The 17,169-nt window shown below is 43.7% G+C and overlaps 1 protein-coding gene across 1 annotated transcript in view; it reads right to left on the reverse strand.

Annotated features, from left to right (window-relative positions):
* Nucleotides 1-17,169, reverse strand: part of NRK (Nik related kinase) — a 100,686-nt gene that overhangs the window by 67,714 nt on the left and 15,803 nt on the right. The window contains exon 3 of the mRNA XM_065846354.2: nt 46-102. Within this exon, the coding sequence (XP_065702426.1) occupies nt 46-102 (57 nt within the window). The remainder of the gene's footprint in view (nt 1-45; nt 103-17,169) is intronic.

The following is a 17,169-nucleotide window of genomic DNA, read 5'->3' on the forward strand; positions in this document are numbered from 1 at the left end:
CTTGCACGGTGATAACAACTTTTTTATTTTTGGTTTTGCACTCACCTCAGTAACATTCATCACTTTGATGGCTGCTAGCTGCCCAGTCTTAACATGCCGACCCTGTTAAAATAACAGAAGACTAAGTAAAACACATATTCATGCTATGTCTACAGTAACAAATTAGGCATATAACAACTGGGCTTGAGTACTTGCTTTCAGTCATGTACCAACAACCTTTCAGCGACATAAAACTACCAAGATAAAGTTTGGTGATGCGTTATCAGGCCCGTACAATTACCATGCTCTAACATTGAGTTGCCTTTGCAGGGCTGAATTTCCCCCGTTAGCACAAAGTGACTTCTGCTGTCTGACACAACATGGCACGAGCTTATGGGTCTCCAGACAGCTCCAACAGGCATTGCCACCCCTCAAGCCTCCTTCTCTGGGAAGACCCAGACCTGGTTCTGACCTAACCAGAACCACTCTGTTGTCCTGCAACCCAGGCCTGACACGTGGTGGGGAAGCAAGGCTCTGGGTAGCTGGCACTGTCCTCACCTCCCCACCCTACGTCTTCTGGCTCACATCGGGGTGAAGAGGAAACTCTGGGTTTCACTACATCAACCTGGCAACCTCTATGTGGGTGCCAAGAAACTAAAGCTGCATGTACTTTCTTAGTGTGCTGCCTTTTCTTTTTTCAGAATTCTTACTTCAGCTGAGTTAACTATATCTCAAGCTACCTCCCAAAAAGCATGCAGAGACTTTGCATTTAAAACGTAGTCTTCTAGGGTGGTGGGGAGCAACTCTCCCAGGGCTTTGACTCTGTGTATGCCTACATACATGCACACACTTCACTAGGGAAATGCCTCCACCACACCATCATTATTAAGCAACAGATAACTGGTAATTTTAGACTTGGTAAAGTGGCTAGTTTTTGAAAACAAAGCTAGGAAAAGGAAGGTAATAGGGGATAAAGCTATTACAAGGGCAAACTTGATAACAACACTGACAAAATATGGTTCACAAGAATGGATATTAGAAGCACAACCAGGAATCTTGCTGTAAATTATAGTTTCTTTGCTTGGTTAGGTCAAGTTGCTCAACAGATGCCGTAGATGCAGCGTTCAGCCAGGATAACCAACACTAAACACTAATCTCATACCGCAGTATAGTATCAAAAGATTTGTATGAACAGTGGATTGGCTACACATCCTAACTCCTCACTTCCATCAAATCTTCAGAAAGGGGTTTGAAGCTTTGAGACTGCAATTTTGTTCCTGAAATAGTAGTGCCTGCAAAGCTGTATATTGAAATAACTAACTGACATCAAATCAAATATGAACTGCTGCAGTTTGCAGACAAAATGATTTGCAGGTGCAACTTACACCGGCAAAATTAAAAGCTGGGTTGATGTAATTTAAAAATCCTGGTCCTATCTGCACAAAACTGCATAGCAGTGTTATTTCGAAGACTAAGCAATTTTGCATCAAAGAAAAATGATTCTTCGTTCTCAGGTGATATGTCACAGTCATGTTTTCTTTTACAGAAAACTAAATCCTGCTGAGTTTTTGTATATTTATAAGTGTCCTCTTTCTGTGGAAGCACTCCTGGGATTGCTTTTCTCCTGGGACTTTTTTCTCATAAGCTTTTTTTTTTTTCCTCATAAACTTTTTCTTATAAACCAGAATGATAGGTTTTACAAACTACTACAGACCTTAGGAGGAAAACGAATGGGACACACCCTCACCAGGCCCAGGACACGACAGGCAGTGGCGAGTGCCAGCCTGACAGATGCTGGTGTTTGGTCAGCATCCATCCCCTGATGTTTGTTTGGTCAGCATCCATCCCAGCTGACGTCAACCCCGGTTAGCCAGCTTCCGCTGCACAGCCACAGCTCCTTTGTTGGAGGCCATTGTTTGCAAATGTTTCCAGGCATTGAATGTCTTGGCAATACAGCGATAGAGGGCCTTCCACAAAATACAGTCATGCTAGACACGTTGGCACCCTGGTTTAACTCCAGAGTTTGTCTGGAGTCAAGAATGCTGACAATTCCATGTCTTTGCCCACCACACATAGTAGGCGACCAACCCATCAAAATGCTGAGTCTCTCCTGGGCTGCTGAACGTTGTGCAAAGGATGACGTCAAGAATCAACCCTGATTTTCACAATTACAGTGAAGCATTGAGATGTGCTTCTTTACTGAAAAAATAAATCAATCAACACTAGGCTATCATTGCACTTGATACTGAATATTCATAAGACTAAGAAAGGAGGAAAGGCTTGGCATTCAGTTTTGATTTCACAGCATGACATCTGGTCAAACTGTTCCTCTGTAAAACAGACATCTACACTTTTGCAGCCACGGTTATTTCCACTGTATGCAAGCCTTCTGCTCTCACTCACTTCTACCATTATAGATGAGAATACTAAATCCCCAAAAAAGTTTGCAAAATTAACATTCATGGGAAAGAAAACAGCAAACCCTTTTATTTCGTGGGTTGTGTTTCACCTTCACATAACAAATGTGTCCCTGGTAAACGAGATACACAAATCAATCCTGCTTCTGCATTCCCAAAAGCTCCCATGTCTGCGAGCGGGCTGACAGCTGGGCGAGAGGAGCTCAGACTGTGCAGAGAGGGCAGGATCGTGCCCCGTGCCTCGTCTCAGTGCCCCGTGCCTCGCACCATACAAAGTGACTACAAGCCTGAGGGAAATGGACAGGTTCACCTGCAAAAAATACTCCTTGACTGGGTAAAGCAGGCTTTATACAGAAGTGAATTCTGTTAACTACATGCACTTCAGACCCTCATGTTCTTTTAGAATCCTTTTTTCTGGAACAAAATAGAAAGCAACTCAATCCACCAGAGAATCCAAACCCTTCTCAAGAAAGGAAAGAAGCACTAAAAACTCATTCCTGCTTGTTTGCTCTAATTCTCACCTCACAGCAATTTATTTTCAACAACCGTTATCACACTTTTTTCAAGAGAGTCTTTCACATTTCTTGGTTGCATTAAGCTGAAGAACGTCATCTTCCACCCCACAAGTTTGCACAGGGTAATGCAGAGGGCTGCAGGTTAACCTCATGAAAAGGTATAAACATATCTATATGTTTACATCTGCCTTTTGTCAACTATCTAAAAGACATGAATTAGTTTAAGTGTGCATAAGAAAAAGAAGTATCTTGGAGAGTGTAGCTAAATATGTATCTACAGCTATATATCTACATAAAGACATTTTCATCATGAGATACTAATTTTACCGTCATCTTGGCAGATTTATTTTTTATTACTGTTGTACATTTTCCTATAGTAAAGGATTTATTGTTATTGTAGAGCAATACATCTCAAAAGTCTCTGCACCTGCTAATGTATGCAATGAACAATGTGGCAGAATCACACAGCACACACAATCATTTCTCCTTACCTCTGACATCATCCCAACACACACAAGTAAAACCTTTCCTTCAAATATTGCCAAAGGAAAAGGTTCAGTCAGTGGAGGCAAAATAACCAGAGATCCCTGGGGACATCCTAGATTTTATTCCTTCTCCTCCCCAGAACTTCACTGTCTATTCAGTTAGTTATGAAACAAATGGGCTGAAGCAAAGCCACCCAACAGCTCACCCAAACACCAGCAGTGCCAGTAAGCACCCTACTGAACTCTGCACCACTGCCCAAAACAGTGGGGGTGCTATTGCGAGACTCCACGCTAAGAAGCTGAAGCTGTCAGAGGATCTGCATGTTCACGTGAAGAACCATTAATGCCTGTGCAGCTTATCTGAGCACGGTAACAGGCTCCACGTTACATTTGCTTTAATGACCAGGCTATGACTGTGCTGGAAATTAGAACAAAAATCACATTTCTCTCTTTTACATTGGCTTTTCAAACTATTTTGAGTTCATTTTCTTTGACACCTCTAAAAGCAGTAAACATCCTGAACCTGGCCCTGGGCTTCTCGTTAAACACCAAGACTAGTGCCTAAGTAAGAAGAGGTTTCAGGGCCTGGCCCCTTATTTTTTCGTTTATCAATAAATCTCAGAGGTTACCAGAGTTCATGGGAACCCACACATTGTTACTATTGCTGAAGCCACAAGGTTGAGAATGTTTGAATTGTTTTGAGAAAGGTGGTATTTTGATTTTTGTTTCAAGCTCCCAGGAGCAACTGGATGTTTTAACTGTTTCCCAACCAAATAAGATCAACAGATGCACTTACTTCCAGCGACGAAACATGCAGAAGTTCATTGTTTTTGATTTAATCCAACATAGGAAGAAGAACAAGGGGCACTGCCCTTCCTAACCCTTTACACAATCAACTGCTGCCCATCCTCTCCAGATCATTCAAGGGAATCAGCCTGTTGTAGTTCAAGAGCCACCATCACACATTTCCTCAGAAACTGGGCAGAGGGCAGGAACGGTTTGTGGGCACATTTCCCTAATAAAAGGTTTAATCTTTCGCCCAAACACTCAGTTTGAGAGCAGGTTCAACTCTGGAGAATGCAGCCAAAACATCCAAGAGCCATCTCCAAGTCATCCATATTCCCACCCAAGAATATAGCATTAAATGCTGTCAAACTCAAGCAAAGCTTAGAAATGAACAATTCTGAAGCCCAATGACTTTCTAAAATTGAAGTTCTTGCCTACATTTTGATGAAGTATCCAAGCTGGAAGAAATTCTCCCATTAGCTTCAAGTCCAGCAAAATTCCTTGTCTTCTCCAGAAAATATTTCTGCATGAAGCGTGCTGCAGTTGCCAGTTAGTCACTACAGTAACATTCAGCAAATGTGGAGCCAGCATACACATTTTTCAACTCTGCATACTGCTCATTGCAGCCACATTTGTAGAAGGTGCTTTGTGCCAAAGATCTGGTTCTGATGAGCTCCAACTGTGCATTATCTCTGCAGGGAGATATACATGGAGTAGGACAGACTATTCAGTGGTGTTTCTATTAGATATGTATTTATCATTTTAGCTGAATGAGATAAATAAACTGCTTATCTATGCCCTCTACTGAGGGTCAAGATGTATTTTTCTATTTACATCAAATAAGAGTATCAGCATTAGCGGTCAAGCTATTAACTGATAAAGGGGCTTTACATGAAATAAGTATATTTACAAAAAGATTCATTCAGTCACGTACAACACCTTTTCCTATTAGGTCCAAACAAAAATTTGGGGCAGTCCCTGGCTTGGGCCACGATTACAACCACAGACCCAAGGTCCCAGTGACACACACATGAGATGGTCAGGCTGTGGGTCACACACAAAGAGCTTGACTGAGAGCTTCCCTCCCAGATCCTGCACAGACCGCTCCTCCTAGGGGTGGCAAACAGCTTGCAAGAGCTTCTATCCCCACTTGTGATCCGGCAGATTTGAAGTGGACAATTGCACATCCAGATGACACAACCCAGCCATCCCATTACAGTGCTGCACACTGTGCCAAGGCAGCCCATGTCAGTCCCCTCACACGCTTCCTTTTTGGCAACAGGCGCTCATTAATGTCCACGTGTTTATGGGTCTGTCCCATGTAGCTGTGACCATTTAACCGCGGCAGGAAAAGGCACACGTGAAGGGTGGCTGCAGGATACCAAGGCAGCATGAAGCTACTGGATTTGACTGTACAAAAGTCCCCATCTGTGCCCAGTGCCATCTCCACAAACAGAAGTACAACCTCACTTTTCTCTCCCTTATAAAGCAGAGACTTTGGCGAGGCTGTAAGGTGCCTACTGTGCAAGGACATGTCCCAGCTGCTAGAAGCCTCAGATGCTTGTCAGTTTGTACCTTTGTGCCCACCTGGAGGGCACTTTCACATCAAACATGCTCTGCCACCAGGCACACACATGTGCAGCGCACTGAGGCTGTGCACAGACCCCAACAGCTCACAACATCTGCACAGACGACTTCCAGGTGACCCTTGGCAGCACTGCCTGCTGGGGTAATCCAGAAACTTGCACAAACTTAACTCTTGGGACCTTCTCTGGGTATTGAAGGTTTGTATTGGAAATCAAGATGTGGCTGTCGGAGGCGGAAGACTTTGGAGGCCAGAAGACCTTCCTGCCCAGGAGCATTTATTATGGGATAACTGATGCATGCTGCAGCCACCGGCCCTTTGGGAGCAGGGTGAAGGCACAGCTGTTTTGCTGCAAGCTCTTACTGAAAGTGAACTTCAGCAACGAGGTTTCCTGTTCAAAACCCACTTAAGAACTTTGAAGTTTGAGCCCATCTCAGGTAAATCAGTGTGTGGCCCTGTGGTTGCTGGTAGGCTGCCAGCTCAGCCTTCTGTGCCACAAAGGACAGGACCCCACCCTTTCGCCCCTCTCCTCTCCACCCCTTCCATCCTGCTAACACAAGGAAAGCCTTCAAGAGACTATGCATTGAATGAACAATGCTCTGCTTAGGGATGCAGGAAACCCTATGTCCTATTCCCCATGACCTTAACAAAGTCACGATCCTTCTGTTTCCCTTTCCACCACACAGAGCTCTTCTTCTTAGACCCAGGTCTTTAGAAGAGATGAGCAGCGTTTGGTACCGCCAGCCGCAGCCCCAGTGCCAGCAGGCAAGGGCAGCTGCACCAAGCTCCCCAGGGGTTAGCATGGCAGCGAGGGGGACCCCAAGAACATAAAGCCTGCAGATAAACTGCTCTTGCACTGAAGTTTAGACACAGCTGCTGTTTTACAGCATTATGGCTGCTCACAGCCAACATCCTGCTGTCCCTTGGGGTCTTGACTAATGCAAACAGGGGAACAGGGTTTGCACATCTGGGGGTGTAGCGTTTTGGTGCTGGAAAGTGTCACCTAAGAAGACAGTTCATAGGAGAGCTCTATCAGTCAGACCAGCCTGTAATCCTTGTCTCAGCAACTGGTACCATGTGAGACAACCCACTGTAATCATGCTTGGAGCTCTTCAGCTAAAAATACAGCAGTGACGCAAAACTTGAAACGAGCCAGGAATAAATTCCAAAGACGACGTTATTAAGAGTTTGGAAGCTCATAGATTGTTTTGGTTAGTTAATGGTCTGAGAAAGAGCTCAGGGTCAGCCATGCACTGAAATTCAGAAGTGACCCATTTCATTACAAACTATAACATGCGATCCACATCAACTCAGTTTAAAAAACAAACCAAACCACCAAACACACAAAACCACAAAACCCCCAACTCACTACAACACACAGCAGCCTTGGGCAGGTAATTACCAGTTTCAGAAAGTCTCGGGTTCTTGTTTGTTTGTTAAGCCCCTAGGAAGAATTCAGGACACTAGCCACGTGGAAATGCAGCTGCCCATTTGGATTGTAGCGTCATCCTTTTAATCATGCAACTCAGGCTGCAGAAGCCCTACTTTTATTGACATTATAAAGTGTTAGTGGCACTTCAGTCACAATATCTCTGGATATCCGTTGTATTGTGGGGCTCTGAATCAAAAAATTGTATTCCCCTAGAGTGCTTCTCCTCTTCTTTGAGTTACAGGGAGATGCAACGTTCCCTTCTGAACTGACCATAGATATTTTCCTACAAGAGAATGCAAAGCGTGTCACCTAAACTCTACAAAATATGATCACCCTTGTCCACAGCTGGTCAGAATGGTGAACAACATAAAAATTAATACACTGTAAATAATCAACACATTCTTCAAAGTTTGTTTGTTTTGGTTTTGTTTTTGGTTGTTTGGGGGTTTTGGTTTTTGGTTTTTTTCCTTGTTTTTTTTTTTTTTCTCCTCCATGCTAATTCCCACTCTACAATTAGATATGTTCCAAGAAGTTAGATAAGATTTATGACTTTCAGTACCAGCCATACTATGAAGTCAAACGCTATTTAGCATGCCCTAGAGCTCACGTTGTAAAACATTAACAGTAAAATCTAATGTGTCTGCACATAGATATATAAAGAATGGAAGTTAATTAATAACACTTAGTGCACTTTTAGATAAAGCATCTTACATTAATGAAGAAATATTATATTTATATACTATTTATAAAGAAAATAAAAATTGTTTAAAAAAATGTTACACTGCATTCCAAATGAAAAAGGATAATTTTGTAAAGGTTAGAAAATTTATATAGCAAAAATGCCTTGAACATTCAGAGAAAACCAAGTTCCTTTCCTAGCAAACACCACTGCCCTGTTTCCGTGCAGAACAAGTCACTCTGTCCCTCCCACTGTTTCTCTCTCCCCCTCCTCATCTCAGAAGCAGGTGAGTATTTCGCATTCAAAGTGAAAACGCAGTTTCTATTTATTTTTTTAAATGAAGTTTCAGGGCTAAGATATTTAAAAAAAAAAAAAAATCAGGAATTTCTCTCAGGGCCCCTATTTGTGTCATATGGTTAAATAAAGAAACAAAAATACCACTGTAACTCATAACACTATAGAAGACAACTAAGTTGGCAGCGTTATAGTAGGACTTCCCATATACTAAAATAGGAACACATTAGCCAAAAGAGTAGATTAGAACATATAACTTAAAATTCAACACATAACCACAATGACTAGAAGGGAAGGATGGATAGCGCTCATTTCAACAGTACCAGATCAAACCACCTTGATCTCCGGAGGAAAAGGACAGATTTTCAGCCCTGCTGCAAGTATCTGCACCACAGCCCTCATGGACTGTAAAACTCAAGAGGCAACAGAAGCACTTTTTCTGCCTTAAAAAAATAACAACCAAACAAAAAAACCCTTTTCAGTTCCTATTTCCTCCCATTGTACAAGTGGAAACGCGGATTGTTTGCTTTGCTTCATGTTTGTCTGTGTCTGACTGCAGAGCAGTGGGAAAAGAAAATTAAACAAAGGAACAAATTCAAGACCTTTCGCAAACACATATTTGAGTACCTACATTTTTCACATTATCAGTATGTTCAGTTGTTCATCCTTATGCACAACATGAGCCACTCGAGGCTATGGCATACTGTGTAAGACTGGACTAGAGACTCATCTTTTGTGATTTTGAAACGTGCTCGCAAAGAAGTCATTCACATTGTGATTAGCAAGACCAAGCAAAGCACCAAGTGCTTATGAAAACACCATGCTAGTCATAATACAAAGAACGGAGTTTTGTCCGCTGCCTATTTGAAACGGGTGGTGTCTGCAGCAGAAGATCCCATGTAGTCTTCTGCAGCTCCATGCTCAGTTTGAGGAATCTGAAAGGTACCCAATTCTGGTGGCTTTTCCTTATTCACCTGACATCCAGGCACGATGCTTTAGATATCCTATGGCTATTGGAAGTTTCTGTGCAACATGAACTATGTGCAAGAAGGAAGAGTAAGAACATCCCTCCATGGGGCAGGTGAAAACAGGGTGGCCCTTGGTGGGTACCAGCAGGAAGCATGGAGCTGCAGCACACGGTGCAGCTCTGAGAGCTAACTCTAGACTGCCGCCGTGCTTGGGGTCAGCATGGCTGGGGACACACAGGGTTACCGAAAGCATAGCTGCTCCTGGTGAAGAATCAGACTCCCACCAACTTTAACACAACTGGATCTGGCCCAATCTATTTTGTATCTGGAGATACTTCAGGAGGATCTAAGGGGAAGCCAAGCTCTCTGAAGCTCTAGCTGTCCTCTGTTCGGGAAGTCATCCAGGTGGTTGACTTTTGGAGATAACTGCAAGACCCCTGAACTCCCATGGCTTCTCATCACACACTCAAAGCCAAGTACGTGCTTTGCCAAGTGGCCTGAATGGAAGCTACTACCACCAGGGATAGAAAAGCAATGTTTTGGGGCCATACGTGGGTCAAGAAAGCAACTCGGAGTGCACCACGTTGAATGGGAGGAGAAGTCTGAAAAGCAAGCTATGCAGTTATCCCCTTTTCCTCACACTCCATTTATTGGGACATAAAACCTGAGTTCTTTAAGCCTAAATTTCAGTATTTGCACAAATAACAGTTTCAACAGCTTTGCCATTCATCCTGGGCTTTGGCATTTGTCACGTTTCTTAATGTCTGTTGAAACGTTCTGTTGGGTTTCCAGCCTCAGACACCCATCACGGCTCACTACCCCTGCCAAGGGCAGGGAGGCTTCACAGACACAGGCAGCTTTCTTCTTCCAGTGGGTGTTCTGCCTCGGGGATGCCTGGGCTGGTGGGTCTGCATGCAGCCAGCAGCAGTGGGGACCCCAGCTGCCCAGCGTGGGGCGGCAGGCATGTGGGGACAGGGGTGTTTGCAGTCCCACAGCCCCTCTTGCTGTGGGCAGGAGGGTTGCAGCAGCCCTAGCACAGAGCCGGTCCCGCTCCACACCTGGGGAGCCCACAGTGATTTATGACAGCCAAGGTCCGCTATGCCAAGAAGTCTATTCATCCAGAAAAATAAACAGTTCAGGAAAAAAGCCTCAGCCTTTGGAAGGCTCTCAAGTTGCAGATGGGGGCCATCGAGAAGCTAAGTCTAGGGAGAGGTACAAATCCCTCCACCCCAGTGAATTTTCGCTGCCTGACTCAGCGCAGCCTGACTCCATTTACAGAAATACAGGGCGCTAGAGAAAAATCTATATGCAACACATCTCTGCTGGATGAAGTCACAAGCAGTTAAATGTGTCCCACTGGCCCCATCCTGCTGAAAGGAAGTTGGGGCTGGACTGTAGGAGGTCAGCTGATGGGTGGCCAGACTTCCAGAGCAGGAATCCCTCAAAGGAAGGGCTTTTTGGCTCACTCTCACTATGAAGCTCTGAAGGTCAATCTGCACACAGCAATTACAAACCTCATGTTATGAGAGTCATGCTTTAACTTTTTAAGTAATGCAGCCTTCCCAGATGCATGCTAATAAAGAAAGGCTTTATCAGCCTTCTAGTCCACATAAATATAACTTTGTGTGCACATTCAGCTCTCAGCAATTATATCATTGAATTTTTAAAAATCCTTCAGCATTCTTGCGAACAATAAGTAGAACATGGTTGAACCTTCTCTTTCATATAATGCAGAACATGGACAAGTTTCTGCATGGATTAAAATTGTGTTGCTGGGTTTTTTTTTTAAAGGCTTTATGGCAGGCAGGGTAAACAGCTCAGACTGCAAATTCCAGCCTAGATGATGAGAGCTGCAGCCACCTTAAAGGTGATTTACTTTTTCACTCATGTTCTGCTGGTGTTTTCTTACACAAATTGCTATAGCGTGCGGGTGTGCAGCTCTCTGCAGATGGCTGTGTGAGACAGTGCACAAGGCACTGCACAGGACAGCCCAGTACTAACAACTGGAATCAAACGGTTTTCTCTTGCGGCCTCTGAGTCTTTCCTCCAGTACTTCACGGCAAATACCCTCCCCTACATCTCTCTTTATGCCTCGTGAACCCTGAAGTCAAAAACTCTACCAAGTACTGCTGTGGAGTTCAGAAGATCTGAGGTTTGCCTAGGGAAAGGTCATTATTTTTCACACACATACAAAAGCCTTCATAGAGCATTTAACTAAGGACAAAAGGGCATCCACTCTCAGTGCCTTTTCATTTGGCTCTATTTGATGCATACTCTCAAAAAATAAAAAGGGAGTTAATGGACACAATTAGTCTGTGAGGAAATACATCAGTCTCCAGATTTCTGAATGAGCTCTGCAAGAGATGAACTACATGGCACTGATCTCACAGCAGCAGTCAACTCCTGTTTCCTTCCAAAACCCTACTGGCCAGATGGTCCACAAAACTCCAGGGAAAATTACTTAAACGTTTCGAAAGGCTTTCAGTATTAAGCTGGTCTCCAAAATGAAACCAGTTTACCCTTCTAATTACTCTTAAAACTAAAGTATACCTTGCTTTTCTAATTAAATTAAGGAGTGGTACTTCCACATTCACTTTCCTAAAGAAAAAAAAATGAATTCAAGAAGAGCCTTAGTGGTTTGTTGGTTTTGTTTGCTTGTCTTTTCTAAACCGATCTCATCACTTTCATACAACACAAGCCTGGCTGGCAAAGGTTCTCCTCTCGAGCAAGCTATCGGTCAGATGTGCAGTAATAGCTCCTGAACAGCTACAAGCACTTACTGCTCAATGCCATATCTTCCAATTTGCTGTAGGGATCAAATTCAATCAAGGCAGAGAGAGACATGAACAGCAAATTCTTACAAGGGAAAAAAAAAAATACCCCCACAGAATAATTTCAAGACGATGGCTAAACACACTAGAGCTGCAGAACATTAATCAATGAAGACTAGCATAATTACCATCACACAGGAAGCAAAAGCAGCAGCTGACCACTGGAAGAACTGGTCACAAAAGGGACCAAGAGTTTCCTGCAGTTAACCACCTGAACAGCTTTACCAGATTGTGAAACTCTCATCTCTTTGCCTAGCTCTGCTTAAACAAATCAAGTTCATTTTGTACGGTGTCAGATGAAGTAGCACACTATCTAGGGAACGCTGCATTTGGGTGAAACAAAGGCAGAGCCCCGGCACAGGCAGGGACCCCCTTGCCCTCCCCTGCTCTGCTGCCAAGAGGGTCCCTGTGGGACTTCCCACCAACAGCTGCTGACGTTTCTCCTGACGCATGGGTCCTTGCATTCAATTCTGGCTCCACTGAAGTTGGATTTGCTGGATCCGAATCTGCCCCATAAAAGGTCAGATTTCTCAAATAAAACAATTCCCACTTCGCACCAAGTTTTCCACTGAAAAAATGTGTATATTCAATGCTTTCTCTATTGGAGAAGGTGTGCTCACACTGATCCCATCACATGTTTGAGCCACGGTTTGTGATGGAAGAAATCAATCCATGCCATTATCGCAGGTGTGTCCATTTGTGTAAAAGTATCCGGCAACCAACTGCACTACTACTACTCAAGGTTCACTGCCTATGGGAAATTAGTCTCTTCATAAAGCTGCAGACGAAAGACAGATGGAAACAGAGAACACTCGCTATTCTGATTGATCACAGATACTTTTACATTCACAGGCACATAGATGTGACTGGATTCCTCTCATTCATGATTTGTCAGTTGTTATGTCACATGAAGCTCTCCCAGGCAGCAAGGGCATATCTGTAAACTTTTACAACACCAAATACAATGGGGCCCAAGGTACAATGGGCAAAAGTGCATGCGGATGCACAAACATATATATAAATATTCAAAACTATACGATCCACTGGCCCAGCACACAAAACCTCAGGTGTCAGTAATGCTACATCAGAACCCTTCTTGTGATTCAGTCTCAAACCTGGTTCACATTTTCCAAGCTCTGAAGCATGTCTGCTTCCTTTACCTTGTAACAGCAATAACCTGCCCAGCCAGCTGCATCACATCACAAAGCAGCTGTCAAGACAAAAACAACCAACCAAACCAAACAACAACAACAAACTACAACAAAAAAACCCAACCAAACAAAAAACAACACCGGCAAAACAACCTAAACATTCCAAAGGCATCCAGCTAATGCCAGCAGCTTACTGGAGAAATGTGGAGTAGCAAGTATCTGAAGTGTGGTCTACACATATAATACCATTATATAAACTTTAAAAACTGGCATCTCTGTTTTAACATCTTCTAATTGTATCCACTTTAAAATTTACTCTAAAAGTTGGACCATTTGCAAGTTTCAAAATAACTTCCTTTTGCAGCTTCTTTGCATATTCCGTCACCCACATCCAGATGCCAAAATACACCAACAGCTCATTGCTCCTCAGGATGAAACCGGTAATACGTGCCAGAGAAAAATTTCGCAGGGTCAGCTAAAACTCTACAGCATTGCCAGTGCACATATTTAAATAACAGAAATTTAAATAACTAGGTCTCTATCTACAATAAAAGCATCTTAAGAAAACCAATAATATGAGAGCATATGAAAACACCATAACAGAAAACCTACTCCCAAGTGCTTTGTATGGCCTTCCAGTTTCTGAACCTTTAGGTCTGGAGAGGGAAATGGGATTACAGGGAACTGCAAGCTTTCCTCCACTTTCAAAGACAGCAGCTTAGCCAGGTTTCTTAAGAGAACAAGTTGTATGTGATTGTGCTGCTCTGGCATCCAACCGTGTTTTAACCTGTCAGCCCATTTCAACCAAAACTGACAGACAGATGGAAGCCTTCAGAGATGACTCAGCTCCTGCGTGCTTTGCGAAAACTGGAGACAAACCCCCTTCCTCCAGCAAGGAGAACGGGCTCTGGGGTGTCAGATCTCAGGGACCACGGCCAGCAGCTGCTGAGGTGTCAGAGCCCAGGGGGGCTACGGAGTAAGTGGGGGTCACAGATGCACGTGCCAGCAGAGATCCTAAGGGACTTGAAGGATCTGGGACTGCTAAGGTCAGAGGTGAAGGATAGGATAAGAAAGGACAAATCTGCAAGCAACTGCATATTTTAGTCTCACTATTTAGGTTTTCCTCAAAACAACTTCAGGATTTACCTTGATAAATAAACCCATCTCTCATCAGTGCCTGTAGGCTACTTTCCTCCAGTCTTAGCATTAACATTGCAAAAGTGCTTTCATATTTGCACCAATGTATTTTTGACATGTGTTTGCACAAGAAAATAACTATATTCAATAAGAGAAGGGTTACAGAAAACCAAATATCTAACAAGAACAGGTTCTGAAATCAGTCACTGAGCCACCTTTAGGGACTGGTTCTCCAGCACCGATTCTTATTTGCCATTTGCTCTGTAAACAAATGCGTGCAAGGTGAGCATAAAGCACTACCATGCCATTGTTAGCATTTTATATCCACTTTGAAGAGGTAAAACAAATGACATCATGTGCAAAACCATTATTTTTAAAGACCTGGTTTCCCCACATTTTGACCCAGTTTAATTAGAAACATATTCCCAGCTCGATTTTGTTACGTGTGGACATGCTTACTGGCTTGCATCAATTTCATTCCTCGTTTCCTTTTCACTGACCCAGTCCCACTGGACATCATTATCCCAAGTGCTCATCTTTCACATAACTCCACCTCTGTCCGCGCAGTTTCACAGTGGTTTTAACAAAATGAGAGGAAGATGAATGTTGACTTCTTTGGAAATTCCTATTTATTTCTGTTACCAGATTTTTCTTCTTTTAAAAATAATTTGGTTTAGGAAAGTCAGCAATTAACACTGATTAAAAGGCTGACTCATATAAGCTTAATATTCATAGATCTTGTGATCCAATGAGAGCCGAGGTTTTATCACTAACTGTGGCAGCAAATGCTGGCCACAATCAGGGGTGGGTCCAGCTAGTGGTTTTGCCTGTGCAGCAGTCCTATGTGAGAACATGTTTCTGTGGCAAGGCAACAACCTTCTACCTGCTAAAACTTCCTTTTGTTTTCGCCAAGAAAAAAAAAACAAAAAAGGTCAAGAATAACATAAGAAACTATTTTCTGCCAAACCTCAAGAGAGCTGCTGTTCTGCTTCATCACCAGCTGCAGGCACACACCCCGTAACGTAACCACAGCAGCATCCACGTAACCCAGCCCACGGCACACAGGTTAGACGTGCTCAACCTCAGCAGCACATCCGCAGAAATGAATGGCTATGCTGATGGCAAACATGGATATGGCAAACACAATACAGGGGAAAAAAAAATATATATATATATATACGTATATATATAAAAATAAGATGTAAAGCCCTCTGCATCATCTCATGTATTTGAAACACTGCTTGCTAATAAACATTTCTTCAGCCAGTACTGATGCATGAACATGGATGTCCTCCTCAGCAGCCACGACACGAGCCAGACATGGCATATCAGATCACAACCATCTCCTGGAAACACACCTAGAGAACCGCACAGTCAGCAGCCTGCCCCAGGTGGGCAAAAATGCAGAAGCAGCAGCTTCCCCGTTTCTTTTTTTGATCATGCTCCCAGTTTTATAAGGAGATCCCTGGGAATGAAAATGAATCATGCAATCTCTGGGGACTTTTCATATCGGGCAATGACTGTCGACAGTGAACAGTTTCAAGAGCACGGCATTGTATATGACATTTGTGCTGCTTGCCTGGCAATAAAGGAAGCTGGAAAGGAAGGAAAACCCGCTGTTGGCACATGCTCCTGTAGTCTGAGGGAACAAGCCCTCTGGAAGTTCAGGCAGTGTTTACACACAACAGGATTCAACCAGCCAGGCGCCCCATTAATAATCACAGTTTATATGGCACAGTGTCATCTCCATCACGAACTCCACCGGTGCCCACATTCCCGTCCGGCCCCAGCCCCGCTGCCATGGGAAGGCTCAGTGCTGTCTCCATCACAAGGGCAGTGGAGGTGCCAGCAGCCCCACAGCAAAGCCTGTCAGGGTTGGACTAGAAGCCTATCTCTGTAATATAAAGAATTACCCTATTTTAATATTAATAACATCAAAAGAGAGAGACCCATCAGACCTCTAACATAAACAATGCAGGGTTTAGCAACCACAAAAGCTCAGAAAGTGAAGTTGTTTTTAATCTATTCACTCTGACATTCGAAACCCATCTGCACAACAGATAGGACAAGTGCCATGCAGGCTCCAAGCATCACCCAGGGCTGATAAGGACATTTTCTTTCATTCCTGGTCAGAGAACTGTGAAGTTGGCAGGAGCAAGAAGCCAAATGACATTACACAACCTAACCAGGAATTTGTTGCGACTATTTGAACAGCCTCATGAATGCACTAGATGCTTTGCAAACATACGCAGAAACCTGGTTACTCATGCATGTCTGTAGGTGCAGATTCCTGTGCCAACATGAAAATGCTCCAACTTGAACATACAAGCCAGGGATACAGGCCATGAAAAGTCTTCCACCAGGTGGGTACCTCGAAACTGACAGGATGCAAAGAAAGGAAGAAAGGAACATCGGAAAGGGTGAAACCTAAATCACAACCTTTATTCTCCAGCCTGTGGGATCAGAGACCTGAGTTTCCAGCCTTTGTTTTGCTACTTCCTCTATTCAAAACAGTTCTGGCTGAAATCTTTCAAGTGTCCAAAGAGAGGAAAGTTGGGGCATCTCTTCATTCTTCCACTCTTTCTCCATTTTCAGACATATTTACAGAGAGCAGGCTACAATACATGTGGCTTCTCCAGATGCAACCTCTTTTTCTGCCAAGGAAATTGTCTCAGTTGGGCATCCAGCAATCCGCTATGCCCTATGCACGTGCACACCTACTCAACAGCATGTGAGGCGGGAGCTCAACACATCTGGGAAACATCAGATCTCCTTAGGACGCACAAAAAGCCCAGTGTGTCCTGAGCACACCACATCTACTGGCACGTTCCGCCCTGTGACACCCAGGCCGTCCCGGGCTTCACAACTGCTGGGTTCACTGGGCACACACACCCCCTGTGCCTCGAGTAT

The sequence above is a fragment of the Patagioenas fasciata genome, chromosome 11 (genome assembly GCF_037038585.1).
Source record: "Patagioenas fasciata isolate bPatFas1 chromosome 11, bPatFas1.hap1, whole genome shotgun sequence".
Classification (NCBI taxonomy): Eukaryota; Metazoa; Chordata; class Aves; order Columbiformes; family Columbidae; genus Patagioenas; species Patagioenas fasciata.